The sequence below is a fragment of the Schistosoma haematobium genome, chromosome ZW (assembly GCF_000699445.3).
Source record: "Schistosoma haematobium chromosome ZW, whole genome shotgun sequence".
Lineage (NCBI taxonomy): Eukaryota > Metazoa > Platyhelminthes > Trematoda > Strigeidida > Schistosomatidae > Schistosoma > Schistosoma haematobium.
Window position 1 is genome coordinate 39,570,907 of NC_067195.1, and position 23,684 is coordinate 39,594,590.

The 23,684-nt window shown below is 32.0% G+C and overlaps 1 protein-coding gene across 1 annotated transcript in view; it reads left to right on the forward strand.

Annotated features, from left to right (window-relative positions):
* Positions 1-1,676: 1,676 nt before the first annotated feature.
* The window catches only part of PKD1L2 (polycystic kidney disease 1-like 2), a gene marked incomplete at both ends in the record, with an annotated part of 77,696 nt that continues 55,688 nt past the window's right edge, over positions 1,677-23,684 (forward strand). The window contains 9 exons of the mRNA XM_051218745.1: positions 1,677-1,727; positions 8,943-9,129; positions 13,050-13,213; positions 14,404-14,661; positions 17,298-17,534; positions 18,043-18,274; positions 19,003-19,428; positions 20,578-20,866; positions 21,940-22,607. Of these exons, the coding sequence (XP_051071393.1) occupies positions 1,677-1,727; positions 8,943-9,129; positions 13,050-13,213; positions 14,404-14,661; positions 17,298-17,534; positions 18,043-18,274; positions 19,003-19,428; positions 20,578-20,866; positions 21,940-22,607 (2,512 nt within the window). The remainder of the gene's footprint in view (positions 1,728-8,942; positions 9,130-13,049; positions 13,214-14,403; positions 14,662-17,297; positions 17,535-18,042; positions 18,275-19,002; positions 19,429-20,577; positions 20,867-21,939; positions 22,608-23,684) is intronic.

Genomic DNA, 23,684 nt, shown 5'->3' on the forward strand with positions numbered 1-23,684 from the left:
CACGAAAAGCCCACAAAAAATGTTAGCTAAGACAGCTAAGGCTGGACTTTGAGGTATTCAAAGACCAATCACCATCGAATTGTGCAGAACACCCGACTAAGATTAAACCAAATAATGGAGGAGAGTACAAGCAGAAAATAATTGACCAACGAACGCAAATATACGTATGCACAAACATAAAGTTCAGTCGAATATTCGTAGCAAAAAAAGAGATGAACAGACACCTAAGAAATAATCATCTTACAACTCAGGATTCCTCAGAAACAGAAGGACACAAGTTCTTGATAGCAGACTACTCAGTCATACATAACAATGGAATGGCTACATAGACATATTAGATCCTGCCACCTACAACATAACCAACCAATAAAAACGAACATAGAAACCCTGAAGTTCTCTGAACTAACAACCTCAGTGCTAATAGCTACAACAGACATGAAGTCAACACAGCTGGAAGGACAAAGAACCAACAATCTACATAAATCCTATTCACAGGTTGTACAAAAACTTTACCGATAAAGAAGGTATGACAAACCGATGTTATGTGATACAAAAATGGGTGGCAACAACTGGACAAATGTAAGACCAAGAAAAACTAAAACAGCTGTTGCACAACGATAGTTGTGCTGTGTTTCATGGCGTATTTTATCTTAGTTAAACAAAAGAAAAAAGAGAATAATCTAGAGAAACGCGTTGATGTTCATTTACATGAGCAAACCATACATAAGTACAGAAATAAAGAGTACCCGGATTTTCAGATATTTCGTATTATAAGTTGGCACCACCTTAAAAAGTACTAAGACCAAGGTGTATAAAGCAACTATTCCATTGGAATTATAGTGATTTCAGAAATATACATCCTCATTTCTCAGTTTATTCACGAAATAATTGTTATCTGAATACAATATCATCATTAACTGTTTATGGTCAGTATTTATTTGGTTGACTTGACTGTGTAATTAGTAGCTACGTGGCAATGAATTCAGAAACGAAAACTTTGAAGAACTAGCTTTATAGAAAAAAAGCTTATTCTCCTTGATTGTTACTAATTATCAGATACTTATAATCTTGCTAATACGTACAATCAAAATAGTTTTTTTTCATAATTAACTTAAAAGGAAAACGTGTATAAGGACAATTGTGAAATTTGGTATAACCAGATCGGCCATAATGAATGAATCGTATTATAGAACAAAGTTTTTAAAGACAATTTAATAATCTACATTGTTTCACTACATGTTTGGCATTGTATAAAGTTTAAAACAATTTCTAAAGCTATTGTTCTTATTTACTTCTGCTATTATTATTATTATCTTAAATATGGTTATAATTTGCAAACAAAACATCTTCATTATGTACTATTAAGAAAACAAATAAATGCAACTGTCCATAACTATTTAGTTAACATTCAGCCCCTTCGCTCTCATTTTTCGTGGCCCAATTCTGTTTTTATCTTTTTAAATACCTATTGTACGCTTTGTTATCCATCAACCTAATGAGAACTAAAAGCCAGTGCTGGGCTAGAAATAACTTAACGATGTTTACCGTAGTTTTCGTATATATTATTCTACTGTTGCTATGGGAATTAGGGAGAACATACAGAATAAAAACGGCGTATATATATATTCCCATGGTTTAAGATGAGGCTCATTCAATACCTAAAGATTTATTTGGATATGAATATTTCGAGGGGAATTAACACAGTATTATGGTTATATTGTATAATTGTAAGTTTTAAATATGTATTATTTATGGTAGACATATTTATAATATAAGAAAAAGATCTAATATCTTAGGTAGGGATGCAAAAAGGATTTCATTTGGGCAATAAAAATATAGACTATCAACAGTAAATTACAAAATCGTGTTAATCATTATGATCTAGAGCGTTATTAAAATGCCTAATCATGGATGTCATCCATTGAAACATTCCTCTACTATTATTTGTCATTTGTAGAAAAAAAACACTTGAAATTTACTATCTATGCTCTTATAATATATTACTTTGCACTTCCCCGCAGTTTGAAATAGCCAATAGGAAATCCATTTCGCTTTTTGTACAGTAAATCTTATTAGGTCAAAATCACATTTGATAAGAGCAGTTGATTTGAAACTTACTAATACGATGAATACATCATTAATAAAAATGCAACTAACTTAAACTACTGAAACACTAAAATTATGCGCACCATTATGTAGAATGGTACAATATATTCTAACGTTCAGGATAATTTAAGTCATAGAGTACAATCACATAAAAGATAATTGAAAAAGTTTTGCGAAGTAAACGTTTTGTTCCAGTTCAAAACTACTCTGTTCTGTATATCCTCGGGCTGACATCACATTAAATGTGACTGTCAGGTTTCAGAGCAAGTACACCATCTGCCAAGCAATTATTATCTATTAAAGTGTTTATGTTCCTCTTAATAAATCCGGTTGGTGATAGAAACTATCATTAATCCACCTATTTACACGGAAGCCACTTCAAATTCAACAAAATGTTTATATTTAATATGCTCTTTTACAATCTAAACTAGTGCCTACCTTACAGGGAAGAAATACAGTGTAGATTAGTCGTTTGCCGTTTACTGGTTGACAAATATTTTATTTAATGTATCATAACTACAAAGCTGAAAGTTTTTGAAACAGTTGATTGTCACAAATTATTCTGCTTGAAAAATAACCAAATATTTTTTTAATTTTCCCTTCTTAAATTTCGATCATAGACAATTTTGAGTAGAAATTGGATATTTGAGACAGGTAAGAAATTATCTAAGATAAATATCTGAAAACTGTTGATAATTAGAATGTGCTATACTAGATCCTGTTTATTATTTGGAACGTCAGGAAACTCGATATTTTGATTTTTCTCCGGGATTTTACGATTCTGAAACAGTAAGTTTAGATAATAGACTAGTAGGTTTTTTTCCAGCTGACTAATGTCTGATGAGAATTGTTAGTCTTTATTCATTACTCTTTAAATTGGTCAATATTATTCTGAACTTCATTAAGTATGAGATACTTTATCTGATGAGGTTATGGTTACAAATCTAACTTGCTTGTAGATGATTGTAGCTTTTCACGTTGATTAAATACTAAGTGTCAATTAATTTCAGGAGGTTTATATTTTACTTAAACCCAAAAAGCCAAAACACTAATCCTTTTATTTTACAAATAAATGTACATTATTTTAGTGGTGGCTGTACAACAATATATATATATATATATATATATATATATATACTGACCATAGGTAAAGCTTAGTTAGAACTTTATTTTGAATCATCAAGGTGGTCTGCTGATCCGACCAACTTCGTTTCAGGACAATACAAAGAAAAGTGATTATTCGCAAAAGTTTATGGCGTATTTTAAGATTGAAATTCAAAAAGTTAGTAGGGTTTGGAAAGTCAAGGGAAAAGGTTGAGTCTTCTCCTTTTTAGATTTTAAGGGAGTAAAGTGTCATGCATTCCTATGAAACTGTTTTTCACTCATTCCTTCACTATGAGTAAAATTGCATTTACAAGGTAAAAATTTAATATAAAAAGAACATAAAGTATCGGTTATTGAAAGACTATTGAAATAAATCAGAGTGAGTTTGTTTGGCATTTAGTCTTAGGTATGGTATTAACTGGAATTCAGTTTTACGTAGCGACTGTGGCCAGGCTTTGTCACTATAAGTGCATAGAAAGATGAGTTTCTAGTTGTTTTTGCTAGATAAAATCTATAGACAAGTGATTTAATATGGAATATTGCTATATCAATAAAAGATTACAGGGTCATGAACTCAGATGGTATTATGGAACCTTATTCCTCTAACACACCTATTAAGAAGAAATTATAAGAAAATTTTTGCCATAAAACACAATTCCCGTAAGCTTAATCATAACATTGGCTGTAAATTGAAGCGCTGATTCCCATTAAATTTGAAGAGTTTCGCTCATTCACAGCTCAATTTAAACCATTTCTCAACAAAATTATGTACAAAATTATCTTCCAAAAAGATAACACATTTCAAGTATAATTTAGAATTCGTCAGATTCTACAAGGGAAAAGCAAACTCGACTTCAATGTCACTGTAGATATCCAGTCTATCAGAAGTGATTTTGTGGATATTGTAATTTCAATAGTTAACCACCAGACCACTGAGCCGGCATCCAACGGTGTTAACGTCTAACTTCAACTAATCCACGAAATTGAGCGACATATCCATCATTCTCTTGAGTGAGTTACTACCTGACAACAGACCCGGTTGAACTCCACTGGTCACTGCTTCTCACTAAAACTCCAATGCTTCCAGGTTTTCTATGGTGGTCTAGCTTCAACTGATTCATGATCTCAACTATTGAAATTTATACACTCTAACTAGTTTTTATGCATGTTAACCAAATGTTCATTTTCCAGAAAAGTTTTCAGTTAGTTTAGAAATAATAAACATTATAGCTTTCATCCAAAATAAGATAGGATACTGACAATTACTAGCGTAGAAATTTAATCTTGTAAAGAGATTCATAACAGAGTTATGTGAGAAGACCAATAGAAAGTTAAGATTATACTCAGTTAATATTTACTTGTAAATGACCAAAGTAATCTAGAATACTCTCCCTATAACAGTTAAAACTGTTATGATATTTGTATTTTTTTCTTTTATTACTCTAATATGAAATATGATGTTATGATTTATATTACAGAAAAATACATAACACATTTAATTACATCATACATTTTAACTTCTTTCTCGTTTTATCTTTTTATACAATATGTACACAACTAGATTGTTACAGATCCTTCAGATTGTATAACACTTTGTAAAAAGAACAGTTTTACATGGTCAGCTATATCAAATGACTCGTTTTGTTTCTGTGGAAATAATTTACCACCAGATACAGAATTATACAATTCAAGTTGCTTGTATTCAGAAACGGTAACTGTCTATAGGACAGAATCAAATGTTTATATAGGTCCATTTGTGGTAAGTGTAACCAATAGAAACAAGTTTAACCTTGACCTTTTTAAAATTAGGTATGTTGTGTAGCAACATTGAATTTATAAGTCTGAGTAAATGTCAAACTTGAAGTAACCATCATGGGTTTCATAGTAAAAAGACGTGAGAATAGTATTACATATGACATTTGTTTGACCAAAAAATCAATGAAAACATACTAGGAATCTGTTAACCTACTAATATGTGTCCATTTTTTTTACTGAGACTGTTGGAGCGCAATAGTCTATCGGAAAATTATGATGATAATTTATTTTGGTCTTGTAAGGTCACCATAGTCTACCTTATGAAAGATCTCAGTTTAAAAAGTTCTATTTAAGTAATGCAGAAATACGAATAAGTATTAGCATATAACCTAAATGATGCGAGAGTTCTTTAAGCTGACATCGTTGGTGGATATTTTCGGATGAAACGGTAATGAAAAATTGTGCAGTTTTAATAAGATAGATGACTAAAAATACATAGGAATACACAAATGTGGTGATCATATGAGAGAAAAATACATTTGTTCAATTACTAAAGTAAGTGTCTACTCTTTACTGAGCTGAAGGGTTCGGGAAATTCATACTGGGCTTGTAACTAAAAAACAATGGATTCAGTGAGACATCTCATAGGCCCTTGATAGTAGATGATGAAGATTCAGATCGAAAAATATCTGGTTTACAAAAATAATTTATGAACTGAGTAAACCCAGATTCCGTTTAAAAATAAGGGCCTGGAATTTTGATCATTAGTTCATTAGGTGGATAAATGATGAGTCAACACAAAATGACTCTGAAAGTATGGGAACAGAATATTGTTTATTCTGCTTTAAAGTTAAACACCGAGCAAATGAGGCTGTAGTGAACAAGAACACCAGTGAGGACGATCGAATGATTTCGACGACAAAATTAAAGAGCATCTCAATAAAATCTGAGAACCATATAGTAAATGCTTAATTTGCAAAAATATCCATCACTTGTCTTAAAATGACTCAGACATCATTGTTCTTTCATTTCCATACAAATAGCATTATGTTTCCATTCTTTACTGTCCGATCCTCTTGTCTCTCTGCTGCCAGACGTTCTTTTGCTGACTAACGTCATATACTACTTATGTCGATATAAGTAGCACATGACAAGGCTACTTTGCAACCCTTTTATTGCAAACGTTTGTAGGGCTGGATTAATTACGTACATACGCACGTGCGCACTATTTAGCGATTGATAGTATAGTACCAAGGATAAGCGCAGATCAAACTTAGTCGAGTGATGTAATTGCCATTCTCGACATATGTTCTGGCTTTCTGTGGACTAAGTTGGGGCACTTCAGTCCATGCAGTGCATTATATTGTTATGCAATATACATTATGACTAGCCTAAAATGTTGGCAATACTAGACTAACTCTTATCCTGTTGGTGGTATACAAGAAAAACTGTTTTATGATATGAATAGTCAAGTGTTAAGCGAGTCAACTTCACTGAGATTTAGCTCGCAGTATATGACTGTTTTCTAGTATGAATGATCGTTTAATCTATTCGATTATGATTAGATATTTTCACATGGACAGTGAATAATAGTATGACAAAAGTAGTTAAAAATACAGGCTGTCATTTTCATATTATAACTCACTAATCGCATACAAACGTTCCTATAAAATCCATCTTTATTTCTTTGTGTATTGACAGATGCCTTGCGTATAAACAGGCCTTATGAAGGAACTATTTTGAAATTTATTAAATCTACATATTCAGTAACATAGTTTTCAAGATAAAAGCTCTTTTAACTGTTGAACAAACCTGCAAGAACTAAAAACGATATGAATAACTTGCTTGTGAAGTAATTTACAAAAATGAATGGATTTGTGTTACGTTCTAGGTGACTTAAAAATATATGACGTAAGGTTGCTAGTTAACATTTTGTAGAACATAGAATAGATCTCGAGTTAAACACTGTAAAACATCAAAAGGTGAAAAAACAGAGCTGAGTAAAGTAAACGGACAAACACTGTATGTCGTTATTATTTTAGTCAGTTAACATATATTTCTTTTTTAATAACGATTTAAATACCTTCCCATAGATTACAACAACAGATTTGACAGTTAAACAAGTTGGAGACACAATCTCAATAAATTTTGTAATACCAACAGAATTTAAAGTTTTACCTGGTGTCAAAGGTTATGAATTCGATTATGGCGATTCACTACAAACTACAGAAAACATCTCAGATATTACTATACCACTAGTAATAAGCTACAATGCACCAGGTCCTGTTTGGCCAACGCTGAGGGCGAGAAATCAAGATGGTACAATTGTAAGTGTATCTAATTATATTGTAAATGTTCGCAGATGTAATTTGATAATCCAGGTACAAAATATAATGATGTTAACCCACAAAACGTATCAAAAGATTTTCAAAATTATGTTATCAATGATTTTCAAATTTAGAATCTCCTTAAGGATAAGTAAATACAACCAAACCTTTAATTCTTCTCAGTTAATAGTTCGGTTGAAAATGAAACTTCTGATTAACTGTATCAGCTGTACCAGCTTTTATATCGAATTCAATCCTTCGTCTTTTCTATATTGAAGTCCACCACATTTTCTACTATTGAAACATTATAAAGAACAAAGCATAAACTGAATATATTTGTATGAAATGAAGAGTAGTTATCACGTTATAGTTATGTTATTTATGTTCTTAGTCAAATACCGAACAAAATAAAAGAGCCGAATTACACAACTCAATATAATTCTTTAATGTTGGAAAATTAAGGCTATTGGATTTTGAACAAACGGTTCAACAGAAAGATTCTTGTCAACTTATAACCCTATAGTTTTAGATTCCAAATACGCTCGAGAGTGAGCTGCGAACTAAAACTATGATCATTTCACGATTTTTAGTGGTTTTCCTAACAATATTTATTCATATAAGTAGTCTTATATCAATCACAGTCATCAAATAATTAAGAGTTATCACTGTCATATGTGTTCTATGTTCAACTAGGTTTTATGGTAGTCCATTTCTAGTCTGCTTCCAATAATTCTTTAATTTCAACAGTTGAGATCATGAGTCAATTAAAGCTAGACCACCATGGAAAACCTGGGAACACTGGACGGCCGTTTCGTCTCATTGTGGGACTCCTCAGTAGTGTGCATCCACGATCCCGCCTCGAGGGATTCGAACCCAGGACCTATCAGTCTCGCGCCAGGCGCTTAACCAATTAGATCACTGAGCCGGCATCCAACGGTGTTGATGTCTAACTTCAACTAATCCACGAAATTGAGCGACACATCCACCATTGTCATCAGTGAGTTACTACCTGACAACAGACCCGGTTGAACTCCACTGGCCATTGCTTCTCACTAGAACTCCAGGATATATCTCTTGAAGCCAGTCACTAGTGAGCATATGTTGATTAGTATCAGATGAAACGGCCGTCCAGTGCTTCCAGGTTTTCCATGGTGGTCTAGTTTCAATTGACTCATGATCTCAACTGTTGAAATTACTACAATCTCCACAAAACCCCTTCTAATTCTCTAATTGTTGTTTCAAACCATATTCTCATTTGAATTTCTCTTTTTTGAAAGATGGTTTAAATTAAACCATTACAATTTATGCCTTGTTACTTATTTCATGATAATTGTATTAAGATATCTATTCTCTTAGAGATTATTTTAATATTAATGAATCCTTTTTCGAGTTTTTTCCCCAGCAAAAGAGTTTTCCTAATTTAGTCTCATTTGTATTTCGGTTCTAACTGACAAAATCTATATGTAGATGAATTTCCTATTTTTTTGTTACCAATACTTCAGGATGCCCTATAGAGAAAGATCTAGTTTCGACACAAAGTTAATACTTATATTTGTCTCTGAATATATCATATATCTTATGAAAGTCTGATTATGCTCATAATTGCTTAATTAGAAAAATTGGACTTACTACAAATCTTTCATATTTTAGACTGGCTCAGCAAGTTTAGCATTAATGATTTATGAACTGATAACTCCGGCTGATATTACGCTTAAATGCCCACTACTTGTCATGAGTGGATCTGTATTCACCTGTCAACTGAATTGCAATAAAGGAAGTCATATACAAGGGGCTGTGTCGTTTGCGAACGATTGGCAAGATGCAATCTCATTACCAGGTATGATGCTTCACTAGAAAAGTTTACTTGAAAATTTAATTTATATATGATAAAATAAAGGAACTTGGATGCTATATTGGAGCATAAAGATTTGTCATTTATTTTTTAGAACAACTTAATGTTACAACTCAACATGATCTGTATAATTCACTGGTCATTCAATAACTGACGCAGTTATAATAACTAAAAGGCGGTAAACAACACTTTGGGTATATCTACTGTGAAACACTTTCTAAAATCCTTATTGAGAAACACTCAGGTATCATGATAAATGATAGTCATTTACAGACATATCACATTCTTAAAACAATCAAAATGGAAAAAGGTTGATAAATTAATTTTTGATGAATTTTCTAATCCTTATGAAGTGACACAAATTTCACGATCCAGATAGTTGATTGTGAGTTAAGTGAGAAAAGATACAAATCAAGTGCATTTTATTACATAAATATCTTAAATTGCTATCAACAAATAAGAATGTTGTTTATTAGATGAGTTATTTAAACAACTGAAGATTATTTGAGAGGTTTAAAAGTTGGTAGTTTTCAGTAAAGCAATAATAATTATCGCATTTAAATAATCTGAATTCATTTGTTTTGTGAAGAGGATCGGCGAGACTATAAATTACGGACGAACCTATAAGGTATAAGACAATAGGTCTCGGATTTAGGCGTGGAATTCTCTCATCCATTTGATTATACCGAGTTTTGACATTATAGCTGATGTCCTAATCTTAACCACAAACTGTGAATCATAATTCTAATTCCTCACACTGATTTATAACCCTCGTTTGGTCCTAGTTATTAGCTTGACACTTTCAAGGTCACTTTATCGTCTTTCAAATGTCTCACCAGGAAATGAATGGAATTTCTAGTTATTTTTATGAAAACCGATGAGTTTTTAAAATTATTCTATTTCAAAAACAGTGTTGATCATGATAGTAAGTAGTCTGAAGAATTTATCTGGCTAGAAGCTGCTTGGTATCATGTCTGCTTTGAAATGAAGCTCAAAACTTACAATCATAAATTATTCATATTTATGCTTACGTGTTTTAATTTAAACAAATTATTCTCATAATTCATTATGAAGTTTACCACTTAACAACATGAGGTTTAACAGTTTCTACAAATTTAAGACCTCTCTAATTTATTTACATTGGGCCTGACCCAACCTTCAACAATCATGTATTTTATCATAAACAGAGACTTTTTAACTTATTTTGATAATATACAGAAATGCAATGAGTAAATTCTTCATGAATTACGATCAGCAAAACCCATCCTATTTGATTAGCTGATTTATTATAATTTACTATACAGCTTATTAAATCTTCTATTTCACTTGTGGATGAACTAGACTAACGATTTAAGCGTGATAATAGACGATATGCAAACCGTAATTTGGTCATTCGACCCACTTCTCTACGCTAGTCATCATTACATATCTAAAACCTTGAGCCAATAACTTTCTCAACTATTCAACCACATGCTATAAACTACATGAATGAATACAGTTTCCTCTTAAAACCCCAGTTTGCTAGATAACTCCAACTTCTAAGAAATTCATCTGACTGCGCTTGTTTTAAAATTATTTTGACAACGATATATCTCTATACCTACTGTATTGTTGAAGTCAAAATTTATAGGTTTAATAAAATAGTACTTCTTGAGTTAATGTTTTCAAAATAACCATTCTGGTCACATTTAGAACGAAAACAACGAGTATTTAAAAATTAGTAAATCTATATTGCTTGTCCTCTTCCTGGTCAAATGGGTCATCTGGCTGAAACAACTTCGTTAAGATTACATAATCTACAATGAACGCTATACATTTTACTTGACTATTTTAGTAAATAGTAAGTCATCATTAGACAACAGAAATCCAGGAAACAGACCATTACTTTAAAGTATTTGAATTATTACAAAAATGGCCTTCTGAGTTGAGAGTAAAAACAAGTATATATCTCTTCAGCGTATAAAAATTGAGTGAGACATAACTCTTATGTCATACACATTACATTCTACATATGTGACATTTTTCACACCTTTATGATTTTCTGACCACCCAAATACAATATTAACGGAGTTTCATTTAGGAATTATACAGTCAACAAAGTTGTAACTTGTCAGCAAGTGTATTTGTTTGTCATTTTTCGCCCCTGTCTGTAATTTATATTAAGCAGAGTGAAGTGACATTAACACTGGATTACAGTCTTATCCAAGTCAGTTGACTAGACTAATTTGTTTTTTATATCACGTTCTTGTAAATGAGTTAGTCCTCCCAGTAATGTTAGCTCTAATCAGATGAAATAAGATCATTTTTCTCGTCATGAAAAACTATAGATTAATATCGATGGTGTTCAACTGCTCATTTTGTTCGGTAGTACATCAGGAATTAATTTTGTGAAATAAAATGTCTTATGACCTGATTCAGAGGAAGCACATTGTAGTAGATATGAGATTCACAAAGATATACAGTCTGATCCAAGTATTCAGAATACAGCGTCCAGTAACTCAATAACTATAATGATTTGCACGGGAACGCTTTGATTGATTTACTTCTGATGTAGAAAATAATCAGAGTAGCAGGATAGGACATTAAAGTTGAGAAAAGCTTAAAAATGGATCTTCTACCTGGTTTTCAAATCCTTTTTTCCAACGGCCTTAAAATACTGAGAAATAGCTGTTGAAAACTATGTAGTGAGCGCGAACACCAGTGGGGACAACGAAACGTATTCCGAAACAAAATTACAGAATATCTTAGTAAAATCTGATAACCATACAATAAATAATTCATTTGCAAAATGTCAATCAATAGTCACAGACTTGATTGTTTATTTGTTTCCACAACGATCATTCACTGTTCTCGTTCTCTTTTCTTTGTTCTTCTTAACCTTCTACTGCCAAGTATTTCACTTTCGACTGATGATGCATACTACTTATATCTGTCGACATCAATAGCACATACCACAACTATACATTGTCGTTTCCAGTGGATATAACATTTTTAATAAATGCTACTTACAAAACCACGAATAGTTTTTATCTCAGTATTACTAGTTCAGTATTCGATCAAACAACTCGATTTTTGATTGTTGATTGCTAGAAATAAAAATACCACATATTAACAATAATAGATATTCAATTCAGAGAAGAATATTGTTAAAAACATCGTATATTACATCAAAATGATATTTTTCAAGCCATGCTGAGTAATGAAGCAAGTTATTACTTTAATTAAAGATGTTTTTGATTGAATGAACGTTACTGTGGCAATGGCAACGACTGGTTATTAGATGGTAGACAATATTAATATATATTCACTACTGTAATGCAAACACTAAACTAAGTGACCATACGTCATAGTGAATTGTTTGATACGTGAGCTGTTGACAAGGAGATATTTTAGTGTCTTATATTAAATTGGATAAATTGTTTCGTTTCATTATAACTTATGTTTGTTGTATTTTTCAAATCAATAAACTTTCAAGTATAACTCATGTACCTAACATTTGTTTTTTTCCCAGTCGTTAAGAATATGAATAATTTTAATTCAGAATTAGAGGTGATGCAATTTAACAGAGATTTCTTGAAATTTACTAATATATGAGGCTGATAGATGCTGTTACACATACGTATAATGAAGATATAGAACCTACTGTTGATTGACTAAAGTGATGTCACACTATTAACCACGATAACAAACCAGCTTAAGCACAAGTATTTGTTTATTTCATAACTTATTTATACAACTGAATTTCCTGATTCGTTCCAGACTGTTATAATATGTAGTTACAGAGCTTTGGTACGGTGTAATCTAATTCTGTTAATCTTTATTTATTGTAAATTTGAGTTTATTAACTTGATATACCACTGTTGTTTCTTTTTTTCGGCGCAGTTACTTTGTTTTTTATTCTTCAGAACCAAATTATGATTGGATAGGACTGCCTCCAAAACGTATGAAAGATACAATGATAAATTATAACACAAACAAGTTAATCATCACTGGTTCACAAGCTCGCTATGATGGAACAATCAGTACAATTCAAATACATGCACTTCTATTAACTGATGTCACCTTTTATGTAAGTTGTATTTATTTCAATTCAGCCACAAACAAATATCTTCTTGGTAAGATTCACTAATGGCTGATCACCTGTCACATGAGGAGTCTACTGAGATGAAAATAAGTTTAATTTCCTTTTTTAAGATTCGATTAATAGATGCACTGAGATATCTTCATTGTTCAATAAATACGATATTAGTAGAATAATAGTCATTAGTACGACAAAGGTTGACCAGTACCAATGACCGCGTATTTATACTATTTGATTGATTGATCATTTGGTACAAATTTAAACTATTTGTTAATTTAGGGTCTTCAGATAATGAGTAAAACGTTGTCATGCAAAATAAACATCAAATATAACATAAACAAATATCATTCAAAGTCATTCTTCCGTTGGATGTTTCCTTCAGCCTTGACCTATTTTATAAATGATGAACCACATAGAAGTGTAGATTTAGTTACTGAATGACTTTGTAGACGAGAACTTTATGTACCTGATATGCCAAACTACATTGTTTCACACCCCAAAACGTTATCTGTACATACTGAACTATTCAACCTGAGCTTATCTTTTGAAACCAACACTTGTTTGTTACATTACCAGTGATCTATGGACAGTTGAAAATGGAAAGTAATCCACGAGGTTAGTTAGTTGAAATAAACTAGTGATTCAGATTTTCTACATTTACCTGGCTAACTGAAGAACAAAATCGCTTGAGTGATGGCAATAAGCACACTTTTCGAGACGTAGGTAAAGATCATAAATTAAGTTTAACAAGGACTTGATTCGCAGCCGAATTCGTGATGGTTGATTTCGGTAAAAAGTCTATCACAGTAATAAGCGAAATAAAAGATTCAGCTGTTAATTTAATTCCAGTTTTACTCTACCTAAGCAAAGCCGTCATAGTAGACAGAAATGTATGGTTATTCATTTTCCCCGGTACTAGCTACCTATTTATAGTCACAAAGACCAATTTCGATAAACCGAAACTAGGTAAGGTATGGAAATCGTTGAATGACAGATTAATTAAGGTGCATCTTGTCAAATATCAGAAGATTGGTTGGCTACATTCATCATTCAACACCCATTTACAGTCTTAACATTTACATTTCAATATATTAAACAATAATTAATCTGGATTGAGTTAACAGAGTTAGGAAATTATCTATATTGTTCCTGCCACTTTAAATAATTAATACAGTTAGGATAATTATGGTCAGACATACTTTGTTTGTCTATTATTTCAGCTTTTACGCGTTCAATGCACTGGTGGTATGTACAATTTTGAAACCAATAGCTGTTCATCGACCAACAATCGTAGCGTAACGTGTACAGCAGATCAAGTGTTTTCTGGTTTGGTCCGGGATTGCGTTAATATATCATCATCCTACTGCGGTAATCTACGGCAACTGAAATTAGATAAACCTATAATTGTTGAAAATTATGATTATCAAGTGATAGGAGTAAGTCATTCCATAAACGGTAGTACTTGCTATCATTCTGAAGATTTTAGTTAGTTAATTTTCTCTGCAGATTTTAATAAGACATAATCTATGTGAAATGTGTGATGTATTAACGAAATAAATTTTGGATTACTATGAAACCTCGAAAACAAAAAACGTCAGGTGATATTTACCAAAGTGAGGATTTGACGACAAAACGCTTTTTATTAAACAAAGGAGACCGAAATTTCCAAGTCGTTAGAACTTCGGTTGATGAAAATATGTGTCTAAAATGGATTTGAAGAACATATTCGTTATATATTTAGTGGTGGAAGAGATTTAGCCTTGGTATCCAATGAATTTATCTTTCATTGAAATCACTGACTTTGCATTGACTTTCATCATTGATTTACATAGATCTCATATCGTCTCAGTAATTATGCACAAAACACATATATGTAATTAGATGCAATGTAACTTGATATAATCGTATCTTAAATGTACAGAATAAGTGGTAGGTAGGTTACATGTCTGACAGTGAAGCTTTAGCTATAAGGTGTTTTAGGATAATCGCTACTCCAGGTCATTTTTCAAAGGTCAAACCATAGAAACCACTCGTATGTAGCTGTGATAAATATATTTTCCTGTGTTCTGGTCAATATATAACACAAGGTAATACATCTTAATCATTATTTAGCTATTATTCTACTATTGTGGTTTGTTGTACATCTTATAAGCTTAAAATGGTAGAGAAATATTTAATCGGTTACGATTATTACTGGATTGTTTGAAGAACGCAAAATCCATCAGTAAGTATTTCTACAAACCCATAAGTAGCTAATAGTAACCTTAGGGTGATGTATCTTCCTGGATCATATAAAGGACGTTAGATCCAGTTATTGACTGTAAAATAGTAATTCCTTGATTTTTTCCACTGCATTTATATTTCAGATTCCTATTTAGAGCGAAAACAAAATGTGATATTTCATGGTTTGCTTTGGAAAATTAATATGAGGTTATTTTTTTAAAGATACAAGCCAGTCTTGTCACTCCAGTAGATACACGATTATTAAATTACATCAATTCTATTTCTTTGCTGATAAGGGATCAAAATCAGATTATGTTACACCCTAAGATTTTTGCTTCGTAAATGTTTAACTAAGTACAGGTGGCTTAAGTGAAAATGACTATACTTATAAATATTTTCATTAAATCAGAACTTAGTCATTCAAAGCTGAGGAGTTCATACTTATTAGAATGGTGAAATATATCCACGGCTTAAATAATGTTGATTTAGTTAGTGTTTCTAACTGACTTAAGCATTTCCCTCCTTTTACTCATTCTGTTTACTGATCAATATCAGAGTAAACAGTTTTCACTGTAAAGTTTGATGCCAATAACGACTAACATCTTAAGATTTTGCCTTTCATGGGTAACTGAGTAAGAATTATATAACTACGTTTCCCCCGATTGCATTATTCCTACCTCGAAATATGAATCTTTTAAACATTTACTCTGGTTTAATTTTCAATAGTCAACACAAAACTACCAATGTAGCTTTACAGATATTATAACGAAGATAACTTCCAGTAATATGTTTTATCCTTATCCTGAAAAAAGATCAAGCAACTCCTACTTACTCGTTCTTACACAATAATTCCAAACTTATTTCAAATTTCTAAAATATCATTCTCCGAGTCATTTTCAGTGAATTTCTTAGCATGCGTTTACAAAGTACCTTAATTTAAATGACTCAACTGAAATGGCCCTTATGGTGGTAATTTCATCTTCCAAAGCTATAAAGGTCATATGTGGTGACCGTAATATGCAGTCTTATAAAACCCGTAGCGATTGTTAGGCTCAAATGTAGTTATACAGACACTTCAAACTGTTTGTCTATGGCATAGTTCAATAAGAAATATCTCGATAACAAACCTCCGTGAAATGGTTCACAGTTAATCAATACAACCAAACCGATGGATTCAATGTCAAGAGATGAAATGTCAAATGTCGTCGAGTAAATAAAATGTCGCACATGACTTAAATACAATATCTTAAAAAGTGATCCTCATCTTCATCTCTGTTTACATAAACAAAAATTAACTTTCAAACGTAACGAAATGTTTTCACTCGTATTAATGGATCTGGGCAGTAATGAACATGATTTAGACATAGAAACTACCGAGATACTAAAGTGGGGATGCACATTAAGAAGACTTTTGAGAAAGTAGCTCTCAGTTCATTCAGCACATTGAGATAAATCCAGTTCATCAACCTATGAGGAAATGTTAGCCAACTATTAGGTCAGCAAGAAACATTGTATTTGCAGATAGTAGTGGTACAATTTACAGTATCAACCAATCATATCCCATTTCAACAGGACAAGTTGTCAGTCACTGATTAAAAAAATTTAAATCGATCATTTTCAGGGTTCTACCAGTGACTTTGTCTAGCAATACAATGAAAGCTTCAGTAGTTAACGTTTAAAGTTTAATTGCTCTAAAATCCCATATCCTATCTGTTATTGAACGCATTAAGAAGTCATAGTCTTTAAAAACAACCTGAGCTGTAATATTTAGAGCTGAAAACATATTGAATATTTTTTTGACTAATTGATCTCGTTTATCTGATGTTTTCTATGAAATTTTATTTTTTAGATTTATACTGTCAAATTAACAGTTTTAGGTTGGCAGAGTATTAAGTTGCCTTCAGTATGGACTATTCAGTCAGGTGATCGAATAGGATTCACTAGTATCTTAGCAGGAAGTATTGGATGTGCTCCTTCCTCATCATATGAAGCTGATGATTTAGAAACCTTGACAACGTTTTCTGGAACTAATGGAAGTTCTATATTAAGAAGTAGTCTAAGGCGTTTGACTTCTATACGACATCAGGTAAGTTTAACAACAGATGCTACCTTCCCAGAAGAAAGAAAGGTTATCTATATCTCTGTTATTAATTTTAACCCAGCTTTACTTTCTTTAGTATAATGAGCTCAAAATTGATTTAATCATGAACAATGCTTGAATATAATAATTATGATAGATTCATATTGCTGTAACACTCGAGAAAGTATAACTTTATTTCAATAATAATGAACCATGTTCATTCATTAAAACTGGACTTTCACTTCCGGCTAATTAAACAGAACTATAAGAATCTATTCGCACATTTATATTAAAGGATAGGTGGTTGAATACAGTCATTTGGAGATAATATTCAAATTTAGTTTTATTATATAGATGGTCTACACATTAAAAGTATAGTTAAAACACTATGGATGCTGCTATTTCAAGAAACATTTGATGAAACACGTAGGGTTGTATGATTGCTAAAATAGCTCTGTGTTTAAAACTATCTATCTCTCGAAAATCACTAAAATAATGATATTTTCAATTGTAGATTGGGGCTTGGATCAGGCCAATTCATGATGCATTATTGACTGGATATATAAATACGACAGGGTATCAAGACGTCTCACTTCAGCTGTACAGTTACTGGGGCAAGAACTATACATCACCGGCTCTCATTAAAACCACTATTATGATAGATGAAATTATAAATGAAACTCAGCTAATATTAAACTCATGTGCTGCAGGAATACAATGTTCATTAGAACTTAAAAGTCATACAGGTAATTAATTGCTGAACAAATATTCTCATATTGATTCATCTGATTTTTCTCAGTGAACTTTGTGGTTTATCCGAGAATGAAAATCTTTGGCTAAACTTAGTACATATATTGCAACTTTGCAAAATGAACGTATTAGAGTTAATGCTTTGTACTAAAAAACCAATATTATAAATGACATTGAGCTGGATGAGAAACGGTAACATATATAATACGGTTTCTCCATATTGATTGAATTGAGTCATAAAAATGACAAACATCTTACTCAAGCTCAGTGTGCATATATCCAAACTACTTAAATTTTCTTATTTCAGTCACCAAAACCTTAATTAGTAGTACTTTGGGGGGAGTTCAACACCTTTTAAATTACTCAGTATATGTAAATGTTTCCGACAAATGAGCTGATAGTCACCGTCTAACTTTATGATTAATACGGTCTCGAACATAATGCAGTAAAAGTAATCAAACTAGTTTGTAAGAATTTTATGACAATTTTTTTTGTAAATAAGTCATAATATTCCTTGCATCTTCAATAAGCTTAAATTACCTTCAGAATGAGTAACTGAAAAAAAGTTCAAAAACTTGAATTTACCTGGATGATTTGACTGTTGAGTGAACTGATCCCATGATGAAGATCGAAATTAAAGGGAAACTTTTATTTATGTTTTACATCAGGCACAAAAACATTTTTATAGCTGAATATATATACCTAATGTGCTTTATTTTAATAGGCATTAATGTCACTTATGTATGGGATTTTGGTGATGGCACAGCACAGAAAACAACATCAGTTAAAATGGTGCAAAAAACCTACAGTACTGCTGGTAATTATAATTTGACCGTCAATATAAGCAACAGTATCCAGTACAAAATAATTGTACAAAATGTGAGTGTGATAGACAAATTTGAGTTTAATGAAATACAAGGAAATCAGTTTACTGAATTGAATGGACTAACCACTCTAAAATTAAATCTATCTGGAAACAGATTTATATGTTCCTGGTATCTGAACGGTGTTTTGTCTAAAAATGATAGTATGACACAATTTGATTACATGCATATTCAAAGTGGTGTGGTAGTCTGGAATGTGACTTGTCGAACTCCTGTGGAAACTATTAGTAGAAAACTGGAACAATTTGTAATAGAGCGTTTCACAGGTCAGTAAAATTTCATAATACTTTCCATGGTGAAATGTTTTGACATAATACTGAGATGTGATCTTAGGCAAGTGATTAGATCTATAATCTCTTTCTGGATGATAAAACAATGCTCAATTTAATGACACAAGAAAATTTGTTTTTCACTGGGATCTTAAGTGAAATGAAGTGAATAAAAGCAAGCAACAAAAACTCCTTATTCTATACTGTAAATATAAAGTTCATTGTTTATTGTGCATTCACTGATATGAAAGCCTAATCTTCTATTAATACAAATAGCAGTTCTACCAATTATTGAAATAGTAACACCTAGATATTTTATTTAAGATTACTTTACTGAGTGTTTGAGCAAAGTCACATGATCAGTGGTACATGGAGATTGAAAGATAAGGTTTGTCAAAACTGTGTGATGCGCTAGTGGATTACATTTTTTAAAATTTCTACATAAACATAAAATTATTAGGATAAAAGTCGAATTAAATCTAATGAAACATAAAAACAAAAATTAGTACGAAAATACCATTATTATTCACACTAGTGTAGCGGTAAATAAACCCCCCAAATCAATATCTCTGTACGTCTTCGACACTGGATACTGAACACATTAGTTTTAATGGACTCACCTAGCTGAAGGCGCTCAGTCATGCATCCACACCAGATCACGAGTGGGAACGCCGTGCTCAACATCCCCTGCAATCGCTAGTCAGGTTAGGTCAGTCGATCCTCGATCTATAGATAGCCTATCAAATATATATTGGAACCTCCTGGCTTCTGTCTTTTGATTTCACTTGGTGGGTACGATTCATAGTAGAAGGTGTTACTGGTTAAAGCGTTGTCAAACTCCAAATACCCTTGACATCTTCACTAGTATTTGTATCAAAATGAAAATTAACATTGGAAAGGTAGCTTTGATATAAATGAAAAATGTTCTTTGGGTCTTTAGGAAAAGTATAAATAGAGTTTAGTTCCGACAAAGTAGATCTTAAGTTAGTGATCAATATTCCAGAACCCCATTCAAGATATAAGTATGTACTAGTTAAGAGTCATCAATTAAACCTTTAGACTTTCAAAGATTATTTAAACTAAAGTGAAACATCCTGTGAAGCATTTTCACAAGCTATGTTATTCTTCATTTCTCCTTTCCAATAGGACTTTCACTTGTAACCAAGAGTTTACAAGTGGCAAAACCAGCTCAGATTGTTTTTACTTTCATAACTGGGAATAATTTAACATCTCAGTTGACTTTCTTTAATCAAATTTTAAATACACGCATTGATTATGTACAGAAAACTATCACATCTGAACTGGTGAGTGAGTCACAGATAGCGTCTGTAAACTACAGCTTATGGACAACCAATCCTATTAGTTCAAATTTAACTACTGGTCAGATACTGTTTGATGTACCAGTACTTGGGATGAACATACAAGTTGAGCCAAAGTAAGTTTTAATGAGGAAATTTTTGATTTATGAAGAACTATGTTCTGGAAACATTCATACTGTAAATGAAGTATATTCTCCAAAAGATTAACTTTGTAGTTTTTTTATTTTGAATTTATAAAAATTAGTTATAGATTCGGCACAAACGTCAATCAAGCAAACACAACCTGATAGCTCGGAAAAAAACACTTGTGATAAACAGCATTTATACTCTTGATATATAGCAGTAAAAGATATGTGACGATATATACTTACAAAATTTTTCGAAAGAAGATACAACCTTCTTTAAATGTGTAAATATAGTTGCTTCAACTAAGAACTTGTAACAAATATGCTATGTATCTTTATTTGATCATTATGAATCACAATTTTAGTATTTTCTTCGATAGTACAGCTAAAAATAACATATGTATGGTAGTACCTAACCATCTGAAGCAAGGTTTACCATTTATGTGACAGAAAGTGATTTTTCAAGTTATTACTCAAATTAGTTTGAACCTTAATCTACATACACGAGAGTGAGACTGTCCTGAAGCAGCCAAAGCAAAGATGGAGTTGAAGTTCGCTATTTTGAAACAAAATTTAGATTATCACTATTTATTTCAATGTTCGTTCACTACTAATTCATTTATAAATCGACTTATATATTTTTCTGTTCATTGTAACTGATGAAAGTTGAGTGTATTACTAAATGCAAACTAACTGTGAATCAGAAAAATTACTTTGGAAACTGCAATAAACTGGTAACCAACATCATTTTCTAGAATGATTATGCAGTTACATAATCATACATAAGTCTTGTAACTATCAGTAAGTGTTAAACATTAACTAGAGATTATAAAAATATTTTTACAGATTTGTGAGTCGAGTCCAAATCAAAATAAATATTGTTTTTAAGGTTTCTAATTCCAACTACTTGAAGTAATCTCACTTAAAATTTGAGTAGGTTTTTAGAAACAAAGTTTTGCTTAGCGTTTAACAGTTAGACACAAGGGAAAAAGACTTTGCTTGAAACTTCAATTATGATTGTGCTTAACTGATCGCTGTATTCAATTTCTTCATCTCTTAAACAGTTACGCTGGCCCTTCTCAAAACATGATTTTTCGTGTTTCGTTTCAAGAAGGCACATCAATCATTTTGACTGTTAATTATGGGGACGGTGAAGTGATCCAGCAATCCGCTATGCAGTTGCAAACATGGCCAAAGGATTATCAGTTGACCAAAAAGTACTTAAACGCCGGTGAGTACACTGTGACGTTTTCAGCAACCTCAGGGGGTAATACAGAGAACAGGACAGTCACGGTTTATGTAGTTGATAAGATTGGGGTTTACGAGACTCAAGCCATTACTGAATCTGTAGCTGTTTACGATCCCGCAACTTTGAAGATAACAAGGCAATCTGGAAATCCTGCAGTGTTAACTAAAATAAGCTTAGACTGGGGCGATAACAGTCAGTTCACCCTAGACGATTTCCGCGAAGGTGCTGTTTACAGTCATATTTACAAAAGTGAGGGGGATTTCGGAGTTACCGCTTTACTTACAAATCCAGTTGACCAAAAAGTTTTTGTTACAACACTTAAAGTTAGAGCAAAAATTGAAGATTTTGGTTGTCAAGTTGCACCAAATCCAGTTGAGACAGGAAAACTGTTAGTGATTTCAGTGGTTTATAAAAGTGCACAAGATGTCATCATCAATGCTTTGTTAAATAACCGAACAGATTCCAAACAAATCAACGTACCAGGTTAGTTTTATACTGTTGAATTTTCTGAACAGTTATACTTGTACTAAGCTGACAACATAGGCCGATCTTTTTGAAAAAAGCCCACCTTAGATCACTGAATTGCTTACAGCAATTGTATTAAATGAATCAGATCTATTGCTATCACTAGGGAATTTTACAAATTTTGAAGTTGTTGCGAACATTTCTCATAAATGTATGATGCATCTGTCCCAAAGTGTATGATCAAATATGTTTGTTGCAAACCATTGGGACAAAATCCATGTTCGTTTTTGTATAATCTTAAAAAAATGTATACATCATCCTGTACTTAAATCAGTAATCTTTAATTTATTTAGTGTGATGTTGTATTTTGAAGCTTTCTGATTAATAATTTACTCAAATAGACGTTACGAATCAAGGTAAATAGTTATCTATCTTTTTCAGAGTAAGAGATAAGTTTTCCGTTGTTAAGTTGGTCACTCAAGCGAAGTAAAACTGATGCGAAATTCCAAAGTAAAAAGAACCTCGTTTTTGTTCAGTTTAGTCCAAGAAAAGTGGATGATATAATATAACTGTAAAGAAAATTATAACTGCATGTCTATGATGCATCACATCATAAACATGCAACACCATAAAGGACTACTTCGTGGACACGTGAGGTTCTGAAAATTGCTTCACACAAGTTAGATCAGTCGATCCTTATGTATTTGTTTGTGACTGCTTTTCTTCTCACATTTGCAAACATATGATTAGAGAAGGTAGTTAGAGTGCGACAAATCATAGTGATGAGTTTGGTAACAAGACCGACAGAGAAGCAGAAACGCATCTTCTCCACATTGTGAACACGCGTTACTGTTGATATTCAAAGGATTGCAACTGAGATACATAAGGTTTTTTTAATTAGCCTCTTTTGTCTACAAACACTGACGACTCAATGAAAATGATCTTACTCTCCAAAACATTGTACAACTTAGTTTTTTTCGCAATGAGATGAATAACGTAGCAAAAATTATAATACATGGAAGTGAAAAGATATTCTGGTAAATGGAAACAGATTTTTGTCGAAAAGCTGGCTTGTTTGACGTCCATGTTTGAATG